Genomic DNA, 17,578 nt, shown 5'->3' with positions numbered 1-17,578 from the left:
ATCCCCTGAGACTGGAGTTACGGACAGTTGTTAGCTGCCATGTGGGTGCTGGGATTCAAACCCGGGTCTTTTGCAAGAATAGTCAGTGTTCTTAACTGCTGAGCCATCTCTCCAGCCCGGTGCTTAATTCTTAAAAGGTTGGGAATGTGAACTTCCTGGCATGCTTCACAGTTTAACTGTGGTTTTTGCATATTCTGACCAAATTATATGTGAAATTTAATAAGCTAAACAGGATGGTTATGTAACAACCCTAACCATCCCAGAAAGGTCATCTTTCTCATCAGAAAAGTGACAGTAGAGGTTTAAGGGTTAATGCTGAGTTCCCAAAGCATTTAGTTTCCCCCAGAAGATGACAAATGAGATAGGGCAGCTGAGTCTAGAGACCTGTGTCACCTGCCCCTGCCCATGATTTCTGCCCTGTACCCACCCTGCACCCCTCCCCACTGCACAGAAGCAGCTGTAGTTGAGCCAGCCTCTTCCACGTCTTCAGTTTCCTTGGCCCCTGCTCACGTGCCTTACTTTTCCCTCAGACGTCTTTCTGAAGCTCCTGCTTCTGTGTCTCTTTGCCTATCTCTCACCTTCTCCCCAGCCCCATTCCATCTCTGACAGCCAGCTCCTTCTCTGCATCCCTTGGGGGGAGGATTCTGTTCCCAGGGCTATTTTGGGCTTTGTATTTGAGCATCTCTTTCTCTGCCTCCTGCCGCTGAGGCTGTAAGCACCAGACACAGAAGGTAACTGTTAGATGTCCATCTCATTCTCTATTGAGATCCTACCAGAGAGGCTTTATGGAACCAGAGCATGTCAGCTGGGCATCTCAGTCATGCCACCATGCAAGCCTCCTCCCTGCCCATCCCGTCCTATTTTGCTTTGACCTCTCTTGAGAATCAGAAAATGTTCTCAAATGCTCACAGTGCCTGGATTACCTGTCCTGTTGCCTTAACTGTTCATTTCAGTCCAGGAGTGTTCATCATGGCACCCAGAGCAGCCCTCCCAGTCCCCTGGGCCCTTCATTAGGCTGGGCCATGGGTCTCCCTGTGCTCCACAGTTAGGCACCTCCTTGCCCAACAATTTGTTTAGCTGGTTCCCTGGCTTCCCTGACTGAGTGCTGAAGTCCAGAGTGTGGACTTAGGTAATTCTTCTCCTTCCACATCTAACAATCCAATGATTATATAGAGTCAGCCAAGTAGAGTGCAGCCCAATGTCTTAGGCTGGAGGGTGGTGATGACACTATCCGTGCTGGTGTCAGTAGAGGGAGGGACTGGTCAACTGGTGCCTCGTTGGTTCAAGGCTAGTGAACCTTTAGCCTAGAGACTCCCAGGGATCATTTGCTCCCTGGGACAATAGAGAACAGAATCCTGCTCAGAGGCTGGCTGACTGGTGTGAGTTGGGTCCAACAGCAGGCCTAGTTTAGACCACTGGTGGGCAGCAGTTGGAAACAACTTTGTAAGTTCAGCCAGAGAATCTCTGTGATGCAGGAGTTTCCAATTGGTATCCAAGGAGCCTGGTGGTATAGTCTTCCCACTGTCGACCACTGTGTGAAGCCAGTCTAGAGTGGTGGAAGTGGAAGGGATGTCGGCCTCAGAGACATCTGGCTTTACCCTTGATCCTGATGCTTGTTAGCAGTTTGGTTTTAGATTTATCACTTGTTCTCTGGAGTCTGGAATCCCCAGAGCCTTTCTTGCCACCCACACAGTAAATAATGAAACCTCCCTAGCAGGTTTTCTGTGCTCAGAGAACACTGGTGGATCTGCTGGTAGATGTCCATTTATTTGTGGCCATGTTTTGCATTTCCTTAGTCTCACGAAGCTAAGCTGATTATCAGCTTCCATGGTGGAGAGGCCCATGGTTGGGTGCTGAACTTCTTGTTATTGAGCAGTCCCTAGCTCATGCCATAGCTAAGCTGCAAGGTCCCAGCCAGAAGAACCGCTCCCTGATCATTTTTGGCAATGTGGAATTTGGTACGCATATCGAAATATAAAACCAGCTTCTTCTGCAAGATGCTGGGAGTTCCTGTGTTCAGTTGCTGTTGCAAAAACCACATAGGTGTGTATGCTGGCCAGGAGTGTAGCACAGCCTGGAATCAGAAAAGGGAAGTCTTGAGAGTTGTAGGAGTTTCTGTCGACCTGCCTGGTTCCTGCCAAGTGTGACCCACTTAGTCTTTAGGGGAATTCCAGAGCTTCTGGGAACAACCTGAGCTGCCTCCCTTTCCTGAGGCCAGTGAGGCAGGTTGTGGCGTCTTGGTTCTGTTCACATCCTATAGGTATGTGTGGTACTTGGCTTGGGTGGGAGAATGGGCATGTTTGCTCACTGTAGGGGTGTGGGACAGCACCATGGGGTGGATGGGGTTCTTTGAGAGGTCGTCAGTGGTGGCCTGGCTCTTAGTCTGTTTCACTTGAGAAGCTGGATGTGTAGGACCCTTGTGCAGCACCCCCAGGGATCCCGGTGACCTGTCCCCTCCTCTGCTCTTCTAGCAGCACCATTGTTCCATGTGTCCCTGATGCCTCATAGACTCATAGTCTTCAGGACAGTCCTCTCATTCCTGAATCCTCAAGACAGCCAAATCCTCACCTTCAACCCTGGCTTTGTGAACTGTCATGCCTACATGTCCATGATCTTGCTGACATCCATTCTCACTAGCTCTTTGTTGAGAAAAGGCCCGAGATTGGTCAGACCCTGTGGCAGGAGAGAAATGGTGGTGGTGGGGGGTGGTCTTCTGTGGGATTGGGACAGCTTACCTGGCCTTGGTGCTGAACCAAAAAGAATAACCAAAGCATCAGTGTGTAGAATGAAGGAGGGACTGTGTGGTGGTGGCTGCTGGTTTTGTCCAAAGGCAAGAGGAAGGGGGACCTTTTAGATCATGAGCACGTCCTGGACATACTCTCACATACAATGGCTTGCTTAATTCTTTTTCATAGCTTGTAAAGATGCTATGTTCCCATTTTACAGCTATAGACACTGAGACTCAGACAGCCTGCTATCAAGGTAAAGTTAGGATCAGAGACAGCTAGGATTGGAACTGGATCTGTGTGGCTGAAGGAGGAGGGCTTTTGGCGTTGGAGCTAGGCAGGGCCAAGGTTGGGCACAAAGGTTGGATTCAGGGTGCTTGGAAGTCAAGGCCAGAGGTAACTATGCAGCCTAGGCCTCTAGGGACCCCTTCTAGGTGCACTGAGCTGGCCTGCTAGTGGGCCTGGAGTGCCAGCCCTCAGCCAAGCTCACAGTTGACTCAGGAGCTGATGTCTGGCCCCCATGGAGCAAGAGAGGCCTAGGAGTGTGTCCCACTTCTGTCTCAGCTGCTGTGTGATGTTGGAGGAGCAGCTCCCTTCTGAGAGCTCTGGGCCTTGCTGAGTGACCAGGTCATTCAGGTATGCATCCTGGGTTGGGCATGACTGTCTGTCATGGACTCTAGGTTATCTCCAAGGTTTCTTTGCCTCCCCATTTCCTAGGCAGCCTTAACTAGAATCTTCGTTTTTCTGCACCTGGTTGCTGTCTCTAGGCCAGGATGGTCTTTTAAGAATGGTAGTGATTTAGAATCGACAGGATCTTCGCATTACCTAGCACAGGGTCTAAGCATGGGCTTCATTCACTTCCTGGCTTTTCATGACTCCCCTGCAGCAGCTATTTCCCACAGTCTCTGTGCGTGTCTGCTTGCTGCTCCTCCGTGCCCATTGGTTTTTTTTCTGCCTAGCCTCCTTTGAGAAGCCCCTCCCAGCCCCATGCACTCATGGCCTTCGCTGCCCCACTCTCTTTCGTCTCCTGCAATGCTGGCTCAAGGGGACCTCCTTCAGGAGCCATTCTGTCCCTTACAGAGAACCTGCTGTCAGCCTGTTCTCAAGAGCCCACCTCGTGGCTTTTCTAGCAGCACATTTTCCAGGCAAAGATCGGCACTTCAGCCCATCACTTCTGAGATTCCACAGCTCAGAGCACTAGGAGCTGAGAGAACCAGAACCCAGGACTGTCTGACACGAGTCCCACATTGGGTCTGCATGTGGTACCTCTGTCTCCTTCCTGAGACAGCACACATCTTCTAGAGAGTTGCCCTGGTTTCATTCTCGTTCCCCAGAGAGTCCTGTGATGGGAATTCTTGACTGTGGCTCTGCTGGTGACGGTTGGCCCCGATGACAGGGGCCCGCCCAGCTTTTTAGGTGGTGGGCCCCATGTGCAGATCAGACCAGATTGTTAGTGATGGGCCTTTCTGAGCAGAGCAGCCTTGGGGTGGAGCAAGTTGGGGGACTTTTCACTTCTGTTGTATTGCTGACTATGTCTCTCTAGTGTAGGCCTGCCATCCATCATTTCTAGTCTTTGTTGAATTTTTTTCTCAGCCCCAAGCAGGTTGGACTCATCTTTTATCCACAACCACAAATATAGCTTCTTCGCCATCTGCTTTTTTAATTTTAATTTTTAAATTTTTAAAATTTTATTTTATGAGTATATTAGTTGCATGCATAAAAGTGCACCCGTGTCATGCAATGTCTCGTAGAGTTCAGAAGAGGGTATCAGATCCCCTGGAACTGGAGTTATGGACAGTTGTTGGCTGCCATGTGGGTGTTGGGAATGGAACCCAGGTCTTCTGCAAAAGCAGCCAATGTTCTTAATTGCTGAGCCATCTCTCCAGCCCCTTGGTACCTGTGAGCTGCCAGGCCCCCAACAGCTCCATAAGAATTGCTGAGAACAAAATGTGTGTGTGTGTGTGTGTGTGTGTGTGTGTGTGTGTATGTGAGACACATGCAGAGATTCTTTTTAAGGAATTTGCTCACACAACTGTAGGGCCTGTAAGTCTGAACTCTGTGGAGCAGGAGGGCAGGTTGAAGACCAGGATGACAGTTGCTGCTCAGTCTGAAGTCATTGTGGCTTCCCAGAGGGAAACCAGTGATTCTTCCATGCTAGCCCAGCCTACTGCTGCAAATCCAGCATGCCAGCTCAGGCCCAGAGCACACGTGCTGCAGAGGTGAAGACCTCCACTCCCCGATCTTTCTTTCCTTGTATCTTCTGATACCTGGCATCTAGTAGGTAAGGTCTGAGAGGTAGCAGTGTCAGAGGATGGATGTGAGAGATCTAGAGGACAGAGACTCCAAGGATAGGACTCTCCAGCTGACCAAGAGGAAACTGGGATAAAGAATGGCAAAGAAAAAAGCCATGTGCTCAGGGTCCTCTGATTTTTAGTGTGGCCACCTGCAGGGTGAGGATGTTGAATCCAGTAGAACCGGAGACAGGGGACCCATTACAGCATTTCTGTGTTTGCTTCCGATCACCTACCTGTGTACCCAGAGTGCAAGCTGTCAGTTAGATACACGACTGGTTTGAGCAAAAATCTTTTTTGCAGGGCAGGCAGGTGAGGACAGTTGGAATGGGCTAGGCCGCTTAGAGGGATAGGGCAACAGGGAGGCTTTGGGGACAGACAGACCTGGACTCTAAGGAGCTGCACGTTCCGGCTCTAGTGTCAGCTTCATGTGAAAACAAAATCCCTCGTGCCTCCTTATGGAGTCACTGTGCACACCAAAGGGCCAGTCCAGGCTGCCACAGCAGGCCCTGAACAAGGCTGACTCAGCTTCCCCTCTGTCACCAATTCTTCTCCACATACCACTTTGTAGATTTTCCTCTATCTGTGGCAATAACGCTATGTAAAATAGAGATGTAGGATGGTTCTGTGTCTAGGGTTCCTCTCTAAGCATCTCCTCAGTGGTAATCCTCAAGGTGTGGTCTCTGTGGGTTTTCAAGGTATGGTCCCTGGGAGTCCTCAAGGTGTGGTCCCTAAGGATTCTCAAAGTGTGGTCCCTAGGGGTTTTCCAAGGGGGTTCTCAAGGTTTAAACTCTGGTATGTGCTCTGAAATCTGGGTTTGAATGACCTCCTGATGTAGTAGTTTTAGGATCTCCCCTTTCAGTGGCAGGTTCTATTAGGGGGCAGGTTTGTGGCTGTGACTCAACTGTTCGCCTGCAGATACCCCCTGAAGGTCAGCTGCTAGCTGAGCAGTGCACATCAAACTACGGTGACTTGGCATCTGTGAAGAAACCCCAAGGCTATCACTGGGTACCATGTCTTTCCTTCCTTCCTTTCCTATCTTCATTTTATACCCTGTGCTCTGAGCCTCCGGACCATGTCCTACGGGAATTCCAAGGCTCTTGGCCACTCTGTAAATTCTTTGTGTTTTATGTTCTTCAAACTTTCCTTTTCTGTTGTCTATGATTTTGTTACTAAGGCTCATTTGTGCCTTCCTTCTATTTTAGAGATGTCCTTTCTGCCCAGAGCTAACCATTCATCAATCAGTAATTCATTTCAAATTACTGTTTTAATACAATACCTGCCTCGTATGTGGCAAATGTTCACTGTCATCTCAGGTCAGAAGAGAATTCATCTCTCTCCCTGAAGACATGGGCTGTGTGACCACACCTGGGGATGTTGCTCAAAGTCAAGATGACTCTGTGTCCTCATCTTTATGAAAGGGAGGGAGAGGACACAACGTGCTTTAGGGGAGAAATCAGTTTACATATACAAAGCCCTTGGCCCAGGCCCTCTGCAGATAGATCAAGAACTCACTAGACACTATTTTTATTATGGTCATTAAACTGGACAAGTTATACCCACTTTCCTAATTCTCTATCATCCATCCATCTCTCTCTCTCCCTCCCTCTCTCTCTCTCTCTCTCTCTCTCTCTCTCATCTCTCTCATCTGTCCAGCCATCCATCTATCCATCTATTACAAAATCACATAACCACTGTTACCATGCTTAAGTGCACTTTTGAGTGGTACTGAGCACATCCTCTGTGCCGTTCAGCCTTCAATGCTCTCCATTTCTGGAATGCTTTTTGTCTTCTCAGACAAACTCTGCCATTACATCTTCATTGCCCCTCCCCTGGAAACTACCTTCCACTTTCTTTTGCTGAATTTGCCTTCTGTAGGCAGCATATACAAGTGGGCTTGTGCACTTGATGTCTTCTTTTGTGGCTGGCTTATTTTGCTTAGTATCATATCCTCAGACTTCAGGATGTCATGGCATCTTGTTCGAATTTCCCCCATGTGTGTTCTGAGTTGTCTTACTTGGGGGCAAGTACCTTTACCCACTGAGCCATCTTGCAGAGCCTTAAAAAGTTTTTTTTTTTTTTAAGGACATTTATTTCTTAAAGTCAGGTTCATTGAGGCATGATTTTTATATTTTTATTTATGTGTATTTGTGTGTGTCTATCTGCACACATGCATAGGTATGTGTGGGTGCCTATGGAGGCCAGAAGTGGGCGTTGTCCCTGGAACTGGAATTATAGGGAGTCATGAGCTGGCCAATGTGGTTGCTCCAGTCCTCTGCAAGAGCAGCAAATGGTCTTAACCACTGATCCATCTCTTCCACCCCAATCTTTAGTTCACATTTGACCATTCTGTAGCCACATAGAACACTTCCATCATTCCTAAAATTCTCACCTGGCATCGGTGGTCACCCTTTTATCCCCAGACTCCAGCAACCACTGATATATTTCCTGTTTGTATAAACTTGTCTTTTTCCAAAATATCTAAGTGGAGTAAGATATCATGAGACCTTCTAAGGTTGGTTCCTGTCAATAAGTACAAGGCCTTGGAGGCCCGTCAGATTTCTGTGTGCATTGGAAGTGTGCATTGTTATTCCTGAGGGCTCTACTGCATGGATACGCCAGAGTCTGTTTATTCATTTCTCCTGAATGGACTTTCTTCACCCCACCCAGGCTTTGGGAGCCGTGAATAGAATGTCTACAATATCTTGTTCATTTGTTTTTGAGGCGGAGTCTCCCAATATATATCAGGCTGGCCTCAAACTCATGATCCTCTTTTTCTACCTCCTTAGTGCTAGGTTACAGATGTGTGAGAACATGTGTTGATTTCTGTGTGGACATAAATTTCCATTTCTCTAGGGTAACTAATCAGGAATAGAATTGCTGAGCACAGGTTCAGTGTTCTCAGAAACTGCCAAACTATTTTCCAAAATAGCTCCTCCAGTTTGCATTCCACCAGCAAGGCCAAATAGCAGGGCTTGGCCCTTGAAATACACAGCATTACAGGTGTGGCTTGCTCCCCCCACCCCAAGGCATGACTAGGTATTGTGCTGGATAGCTTAATTGTCAACTTGACATACCTGGGAAAGGGGAACCTCAGATGGGGAATTTCCTCTACCTAATGGCCTGTGAGCACGTCTGCAAGTCATTTCCTCAATTGCTGAGTGATGTGGCAGGACATAGCCCACTAGGGGGGTGCCACCTATGGATGTAAGAAAGCAGGCTGAGCACAGACCAGAGGAGCAAGCTAGTAAGCAGCATGCCTCTAGCTTCCTGACTGATTGGATGGGTAAGGCAAATTACCCTTTCTTCCTCAAGTTGTTTTTGGTCAGAGTGTTTTATCATGACAGCAGAAAGCTAACTGGGACAGGTGTGCCCACTGTGGCCTCCTCTACTTCTGACTGTGTCAGCTGGAGATGAGATGTGAAGTCTCTATTACTGTAACCTCTCTGTTTCCTACCCACTGTATCCCAGTTTCAATTTAGTTTTAAGTGTTAAGTTCTTGTGAATGCAAAAAATGGGAAAAAGGGAGGCAGGCCTAGTTTGAAACTGCACGCTGTATAGTACTTTTAGAACAACAATGGCTCATCACTTTTCCCGGAGAGCCCCAGGTAGAGGTCGGGCCTGTGAATGTGGATCTTCTAACATGCAGTGATGGTTGATTTTGAACAGAAAGGAAAGCAGGCCACTGACAGACACACATGTGCAGCTAGCTGCTCTTCTGTATCTCTGGGTCTAGAGGCTTCCCTGGCTGGGGTGGGGCCAAGGCCTGTGATATAGGTGGCAAGCATCCTGTACCGGAGCTTATAATTGGGAAACAGAGTCACAGACATAGACAAGAAAACAGGGAGAAGCTTTCACTTATTTTATGAAAGCACAGATTTTCATCTCGGGCCTCACTTTGCTGCAGAGTGAGGGTCAGGCTTCCCTCCAGCCCACCCTTGGGGCTGCTTCTAGGTACCTTCCTGCTCTAGAATAGCTTCCCCTAGAGGACCTTATTGGCATTTAGTGCCTAGACTGGTATGTCACATCTCATAGTCTGAAACTTCCATCTGCCTGTGACTCACTCAAGAAAAATTGAGGGACAGGAATAGTTGGAATGCTTCTCTCCCTCTCCCTCTCCCTCTCCCTCTCCCTTTCCCTCGAGTGTGGTGTGTGGGTGTGGTGTAGGTATGTGTTGGTGTGGGTGTGTGTACATGCGTGTACACATGTGCGCATGTGTGTACAGGCCAGGGGTTGACACTGAGTGTCTTTCTCAGTAGCTCTGTATCTTGATTTTTGAGTCGGGATCCCCCATTGATCCTGAAATTCATCTACTGGGTTCTGTTGACTAGCCAATGAGCTCCGGGGATCTGCCCGTCTCCTTCTTCCCAGCACTGGGGTATGGAAGTGCACTGCTGTGTCTGCTTTTACATGGATGCTGGAGATCGAACTCAGGTCCTTGTGCTGTGCCACAGGTACTAAACTGATTGAGTCAGTTCCCCAGCCCCCAGCAAAACATTAGCAAACCAGCAGTTTCCTTGGTCTCTAGATGTGGCCCTTTGGCATGACAGCTGTGCATGGGATGCCTTGCCCGAGGGTAAAGAATGGGCTTCTGCAGCACAGGAAGGGGTAGGCAGTGATGTCCAGAGAGTTCTAGTCCAGATTTGGCTAAGATCAGAGATGATCTCTCTTATTCTTTCTCTCTTTGCCATTGTCTCTTGAGTGCTGGAGACCTGTTATCTGGCTCCCTGTACTGATTGATGCACAGGTAGGTAGACCCCCCCCACCTTACCGTTTGCTTCTCACTACACACAACCACAGACCCTCAGTCCACATGAGCCCACTGCCCTATCCCTTCTCTGTCATCAATGCATAGAGGCTGGAAGGTGACACTGAGATCACAGGGTCCTGTAGACAGGTGTTGGTTTTTGTTCTTGCCCCACCGGGGATGAGACCCTGGGCAAATCACTTCTCTGTTCCAGCCTCAGTGCTGTCTGAGGACCAAGGCTGACAGTGTTGATAGTGCTGATGGCATGAAGAGTGAATGGAGAGCCACATATAAATGCTGCCATCAGCAGGCTCTGATAATGCCTCTCCCCTGTCCTAATACACCAGGAGGACCTCTTAACATCTAGGTACAGATAAAGACATTGAGGAAGAGGAGGTTTGTAGCTTGGTATAAACTTGTTTTAACCAGCCCTGAGCTGGCTGGCAAGGTTTCCACATTAGAGTATAAGTCAGGGAAGCCCATGTCTAGAAGGAAGATTGCTTAAGTTGTTGACTGTATGACAATGCCCCAATATGTATTCCCACAGCATAAACCAGCAGTAGGGAGAGGAGGCTGGGAAATGCAAGGCTAGATCCTGATTTCACCTGAAATTTGTATGTTTTGTTCATCGTGGATTTTTTGCATTAATTTTAATTTTTAAATATTTTATTTTTATTTTATGTGTATGAGTGTATTCCCTGCGTGCATGTAAGTGTACCTATGTCATGTACTGCTTACAGAGGTCAGAAGAGGATGTCAGATTCCCCTGGAACTGGAGTTACAGACAGTTGTGAGGTGCCATGTGGGTGTTGGGAATCAAACCCAACAAGAGTCCTCTGCAAGAGCAGCCAGTGCTCTTAACTGCTGAGCCATCTCTCTAATTCCAATTTTGATTTTTAAAATACCATAAGAAATCACTGTTCCTATAAATGTTGTGTCTAGGGCAAGGGTCTCTTTCTGGCCCCTCACTCCTCCAGTGGTCCTCACCCCCAGCTGGCCTCTGTGAGCACCAGCCTAGCTTGCCTAGGATGCTTGCTTCTTGGTAATGAGGCAAATCACAGTGATTTCTTCTTGCTGGTTGTCACCCTGCTTGACATCACTGGCCACTCCCTGGCTTACTTCCTTCCACAAACAGAACTGAAGCAGGTACAGGTAAACGACAGAGGGCAGGAGGCTGTGGTCACAGCTTTCCATCTGAGTCAGGAGTTAATTTCATGGATCCGCATTCACTGGAAACTTCTGCTTCTCAAAAATCTCTGTATATTCCCAAAAAGGTGAGTAAAGACGTTCAGTTCAGCAAACGCAGCTTCTGTTCCCGGAGGGGCCAGGAGACTTTTAGTGCATCCTCTGCCTTGCTGACTGCATGCCATGCATTCTTTTTTAAAGACAGAGTCTCACTATGTAACCATGGCTGGTCAGAAATTCACTATCTAGACCAGGCTGACCTTGAACTCACAGAGGACTGCCCCCTACCCCTACTGTTTCCCAAATGCTAGGATTCAGACACACACATTCTTTTTTCTTTTCCTACCTAATGCCTTGTTTCCCCACTGCTTATCTTGAAGTGGTGCGCTGCAGAGGTCCTCAGGTGCAGCGCTGAGAGGGCTGGTTGGAGGTGCGTGTGGGTGTGGCCTCAGCATGACTCAGGACAGCTGCAGTGCTTAGCAGGACTGTGTACTGGAAATCTCCATTCTGGCTCTGCTGGCCACAGAAAGAAGTTTGGCTGGCACAGTGTATCTTTCAGTGTTTGGGAGAAAGCATGTGCAAATCTAAGAGTGAGGACAAAACTTGTTCCAAAAGGGGGGAGAGAGAGAGAGAGAGAGAGAGAGAGAAGAGAGGTGCTATCAGCATGGAGGCAAATTCATTCAGTGACTCGTGCTCTTTTATGCACCTAATCAAGAACGTTTTACTGGGGCTGGAGAGATGGCTCAGCAGATACTGCCCTTGAGAAGATATGAATTCGCTTCCCAGAACCCATGTTGGGCAGCTCACAACTGCCTGTAACTTCAGTTTTAGGGGGATCTGACACCTCTGACCACTGTGGGTACCTGCATTCATGTATATATACCATCCCCTACTACTTACACATGTACATATAATTAAAGATAAAATAAATGTGAAAAATAAGAATACAGGACATTTTATTGAGTGTCTACCTACGCCAGCCCTGCGTAGGAATACACTCTGCTTTTGTGTTTAGAGATTATGTTTAGCAGCCATAGGGCTCTTGGAAGTAAAGCCACGGGGAGTAGCTTAGACCCCATGAGGGAGATATGAAGCAAGAACATGGGGTCTGACTGACGGGCCGAGAGGACAGTGAACACAGCTCCTCCTTTTGCACTCAACACAGAGTAGAAATGACAGGGAAGCATTTGCTTTGAACTTGCTGGGTTTGTCAGATCAGCAGGACTTAATAACGGTACCAGGTGGGTGGAGCACTAGAGAGGATGATGGGAGTGAACACAATCAAAGAACATTATGCACATGTATGGAAATGTCATAGTGAAAGCCAGTATTTTGTAAAAGGTACATATGCTAATAAAATAAGAGGTATTATCCAAGAAGGCACACCCCTGTGTCTGCTGGTGGTGGGAGGATGCTTGCTGACACAGTGCTTTAAGAAGAGGCTGTCTGGAAATGTGATGAAGAACCTAAAAAAAATTGCCAACTTGGCAATAAAACAGACTGTTTCCTTTAGGGATTTGGGAAAAACATTACGGTCCATTATTTAGATGGAAAGACTGAGGCATGGGAACCTCATTATAGTGTGGTCTGTGATAGGGGAATGGTCTGCCTCAGTGTGTGGGATTAGTAAATAAGTAATCAGCCACTATGAGGATTGTAAATAAAATGGATAAGATTCATGATATCATGACAAAAAAGAAAACCATAAAACAGTTTATAAGAGAAATGGATCCAAAGGCTCCAGAGAGGTAGGATTAAAGGTGTGTGCCACCACACCCGGCCATAATATATAATATATATATATATATATATATTTGTGTGTGTATGTGCATACATGTGTATATATGGGTGTGTACATGTGTGCATACATATGTGGAGGTCAGTGGTCAGCCTTGGGTGTTGTTCCTCAGGATGTCCATCATGATTTTTTGAGTCAGGCTCTCTAATTGGCCTGGAGCTCGCTGCGTAGGCCGGGCTGACTGGCCAATGAGCCACAGGTATCTACTTGTCTCTACCTCCCCAGTGTTGGGATTGAAATGTGAACCACCATAGCTGGTTTTTAATGCGGATTCTGGGAATGGTAGTTGGGTCTTCATGCTTCTGCAGCAGGCCTTTACCAACAGAGTCATCTCCCTAGCCCGATATTTGTAATTACAAATATTTTGTTTATTATATTTTAATGTATATTATTTATTGAATGTTTCTGCATTCCATACAAAACATCTTAATCATCTTTATACCCCCTTACCCCTCTGGACCCCCCTAGCCTGTCCCATTGGATTTCATGCATTCTGTCATATATGTTAAAGCCTATCAAGTCAAGTTTGTGTACCCAGATGTCCCTCAGTGAAAGTTCATCCACTGGGGTCTAGTCAGCCTATCTAGAGTCTCTCCCTTAAAGAAAATCAACTCTCCCTCACCTTGCAGTAATCAACTGCCAATAGTTCTTCAGCTAAGGTTGGGGCCTGAAGTCCATTTCCCCAGTTCTATGCTGAGTTTTTGTCTGCTTGAGTTTGCATGGGTCTTGTGCATGCTGACACCATCGCTGTAGGTTTATATGAGTAAGGTCCCAGAAGCCTGTAAGACTCTATTTCCATATGGTCATGCACCTCCTCCCCTGGTTCTTACCATCTTTCTACCCCCTCTTCCACAATAGTCCCCAAGCCCTGGGTAGATGAAGTTTAATATAAGAGTACTATCCAGTGACTTATTATATTTTTTATTTTATATGCATATATGTAAGTGCACCCATGTCATGCAGTGCCTATGGAGGTCAGAAGAGGGCATTGGATCCCCTGGAACTGGGGTTACAGATGGTCGTTAGCTGCCATGTGGGTGTTGGGAATCAAATCCAGATCCTCTGGAAGTGTAGCCAATGTTTTTAACCACTGACCCATATCTCCAGCCCCAATATTTGCAAATTTTTAAATCAACAAGAACATCTTCTAGAATATGGTAAGACAAAAAAAAAATAACAGAGGTTATGCATAGTCAGCTGAACGAGTAGGAGCTGACTCGAAGGGCAATAGGCACAGGAAGAGATACTTCTACTCAGGAGTCCAGGGAAATGCACAGCAAATGACTTTGAGGCATCCCTTTGCTTCAGTTGTATTGACAATCATTAGAAAGCAGAATGACGCCAATCAGAGCTTGCAGTGATGAGGGAGGAGCCTCCAGATGACAGTTAGAGGGAGTGTGTCCCAGGCCATCTTTCCGGAGGTGTCTTAGCAGTACCTGGTTGAACGTCACAGACAGAGGTCAGCTCTGCTGCTTCTGGGTACATGCCATGAGGCTGTGGCCTGCACGGTCTGTCTCCCACAGGGTTGTATGCAGAACCAAAGCTGTGAGTAATCTATCCATCATCATGAGAACGGTCACATAGATGCACACATGACACCACTTTGGAAACAGCAGTTAGAGGACATGGACTTGACAAACACACAGCTACATGGTCCTTCCTGAAGACATCACAGTGAATGGAATGAGATGCCAAAAAATGCAAGTCATCAGCCTGCCTGAAAAGCAGGTGTACAGAAACTGGGCACTGTTGGCTGTGATTCCGAGGGGTCCACACCAGTAGAATTACCTATCAAGCAGGTGATGGAGTGGGGGTGAAAGTGGGGATGGGAAATACAACAAATAAATGAATAAATGGACGATTTCAGAGGAGCCTGGAAGATCAGGGAAGAGACTAAGGGGTGTTATCCTGAGGGCCTTTGGGGGAAGAGTCCAGTTCTAAACTACCACTGTGCCCATCTCAAGCCTACATTTCATGAGTTTTGCCAAATATAGACATGCATGTACCCAACACCACGATCAACAGCAAACATTTTCATAACCATGAAAATTCTATCATGACTTTGCCTAGTAAAGTTCCCGCCCCCACCAAATCTTGGTGGGCAGCCACTGCTCTGCCTTCTGTCCATAGAGATTATGTGTGTTTTCAAGTTTCACATACATGGAATCATTTAGTTGTGTTCTTCTATGTCCATCATAATTATATAATACTTTTATTTGTATCAAATGGTTCATTCCATTTAAAATGACTCAGTAGTAGTCCACAGCATAGATCTACCACAGTTTGTCTATCTGTTAAATGAAACCAACAAGAAAAACATGATTCCAGGAAATAAAGTCCAAGAGTAAGAAGTACAAATGACAGAAAAGGGGCAGGGGGTTCAGAAAGCTTTGGGATGATGGTTAGCTTTGCCAGGTAATACAGAGCTAACTCCCAGCTCCCCCTGCGCAAATCAGTGTATACTTTCTGCTGCTGCGGTCCAGTGCCAAAGACCTGCCTTTGAGTTTCTTTCTCTCTGGTCTCTGTGCTGAATGCTGGGTGTTGGGTGCTCAGTGCTGGGTGCTGGGTGCTGGGTGCTGCTGAAGTTGAATTTGAGGAGAACTTCTTGCAGGAAACCTGGCTATTCTGGTCTCTTCTTAGAGTGGACTTTACTCCAGACAAACAAACCACAAAGTGTGTCATGCTGTGAGCCAGTCACACTTCACCTGAGATGTTCCACAATGAAAAGCCAAGGTCACAAACAAAGGCACCTTTCAGGGGTCAGCTATCAGGTGAACTGGCCATGGTTACTTCCATCACAAAGGCTCTTGTTCTTGTGTCTATTGACTTGAGGGTAGCGTGCTCATGTATGTACTTATAGAGGGGTTCCTGTAAGCTCTTGAGCTTTCAAGGATCATTTTCAGGGCACAGTCCCCTGAAAAATATTGGGTTGAAGCAAACAATGCTGAAAGTGAAGATCCTCTTTTCAGACTTATGTGGTAGAAACTATGATTGATTTAGATATAGATCACATGTCTAAAAAGTTTTAGAAATTAGTAAATTCTCTCTCTCTCTCTGAGGCAGGGTCTTTCTATGTAGCCTCGGCTTCTCTGAAACTCACTGTATGGTTCAGACTGGCTTTGAATTTGTGATTCTCCTATTTCAACTTCCTGGGTACTGGAATTATAGGACTGTGCCATCAGGCCAGGTTTAAGGCTATACTTAATAACACTCATATACTTAAAATGGTAAATATATTTATACATTTCAATTATGTATAAATACGTAATAAATATGTCTCCTTAGAGAAATTAAGAGGGGGATTGTATGTTGTATGCATTAAGGATTAGTTAACAATTTTTAAAAAACACATGGGATATTTTTGTTTGTTCTTATATTTTACTTTTTTAATTTTATGTACGTGTGTCCTAGTTTATTTCTCCATTGCTGTGACAAAACACTCTGACCAATACCAACTTCGGGAGGAAAGGGTTTATTCGGCTTACATCTCCTAGGTCACAGCTCATCAGGGAGCCTAAGGTAGGAACTCAGGGCAGGAACCTGGAGGCAGGAGGAACGCTGCTTACTGGCTTACTCCCTTGGCTCCTGCTCAGCCTGCTTTCTTATGTAACACAGGCCCACCTGCCCAGGGGTGGCACCACCCACAGTGGGCTGGGCCCTCCCACATCACTCAACAATCAAGAAGATGCCCCACAGACTTGGCCACAGGCCAGTCCTATGGAGGAAATTCCCCAATTGAGGCTCCCTCAACCCAGGTGTGTCAAGTTGACACTAAAGCTATCCGGCACAATATGAGTGTATCATCTGCATGTGTGTAAGTGTACCTATGGGTAAGAGGTAGCTGGATAAGAGGGTGTGCTATTAGGCTACCTGGATGTTTCCCAGTATTGTAGAAACAATGTGCCCCCTGGAACTACAGGTGCAGCCTTCATGGCTGACTGGCTGCAGCAGGAGTGTCTGGGCAGAAACACTTGTAAAGCAAAAGCCAGCTAGAACAAAATGGAGTCAGCTTTGCCATTTCAGATATATTGTTAATTACATGTTAATCACATGGAAATACGAACCTCTTTTGGAAAATCCTTCCTCTTTTTAGTGGGTTTCAGATTCTTAGAGGAACCATCTCTAATAGGAACTAAACTGAATGAATGCAGGACCTTTCCTCCAATCAGTCATCAGGAAGTGATGTAGCAGGACTTTTCATTTCTGTGTGTTTATTCTGGATTCAGATCGATCTTGCCAAATATGGAGGCTGAAGATTATTCAAAGGCTGAAGACAGACCTGAGGACCCAGGTTCCAAAAATGAAGGGCAGTCCTCTGCTGTGCAGCCTGATTTCCCACCAGAACAGCAGTCCACTGGCCCCACTGTCCTCTGGGATATGCTTGACAGCAAGTTTCTGGAATACCAGCAGCTGATGCACAAGAACCCAGAAGATCGTAGGAGGAGCCTGTTGAGCTTTCTCCCCCTGTTCCTAAAGGTCAGAATTCTCTTGTTTCATTTCATGCTTATTTTATTTAAAAGATGTTTTTGATTTATTTTTATTATATTTTATGTGTATAAGTATATTGCCTGCATGTATGTAAGTGCACATGTGTTGTTCAATGGAGGTCAGAAAAGGGCAGTGAATCCCCTAGAACTGGAGTTGTTAGTTGCCATGTGGGTGCTGGGAACATATCTTAAAATTTGATTTTCTCAGGGCTGGGTGTGGTGGTGCATGCCTTTAATCCCAGCACTCGGGAGGCAGAGGCAGGTGGATCTCTGTGAGTTCAAGGCCAGCCTGGTCTACATAGTGGGTTCCAGGACAGCTGGGGCTACAGGGAGACCTTGTCTCA

At 46.7% G+C, this 17,578-nt stretch overlaps 1 protein-coding gene across 3 annotated transcripts in view; it reads left to right on the top strand.

Annotated features, from left to right (window-relative positions):
• Nucleotides 1–17,578, top strand: part of Wdfy4 (WDFY family member 4) — a 274,936-nt gene that overhangs the window by 7,467 nt on the left and 249,891 nt on the right. For all 3 annotated transcript variants that reach the window (XM_029564047.1, XM_029564048.1, XM_029564046.1), the window contains exon 3: nucleotides 16,974–17,223. In XM_029564047.1, coding sequence (XP_029419907.1) covers nucleotides 16,990–17,223 — 234 coding nt within the window. In that variant the 5' untranslated portion in view covers nucleotides 16,974–16,989. The remainder of the gene's footprint in view (nucleotides 1–16,973; nucleotides 17,224–17,578) is intronic.

This window comes from Nannospalax galili, unplaced genomic scaffold (assembly GCF_000622305.1).
Source record: "Nannospalax galili isolate Female #2095 unplaced genomic scaffold, S.galili_v1.0 scaffold996, whole genome shotgun sequence".
NCBI classification, from domain to species: Eukaryota; Metazoa; Chordata; class Mammalia; order Rodentia; family Spalacidae; genus Nannospalax; species Nannospalax galili.
This window is presented reverse-complemented; position numbering and strand designations above follow the sequence as displayed.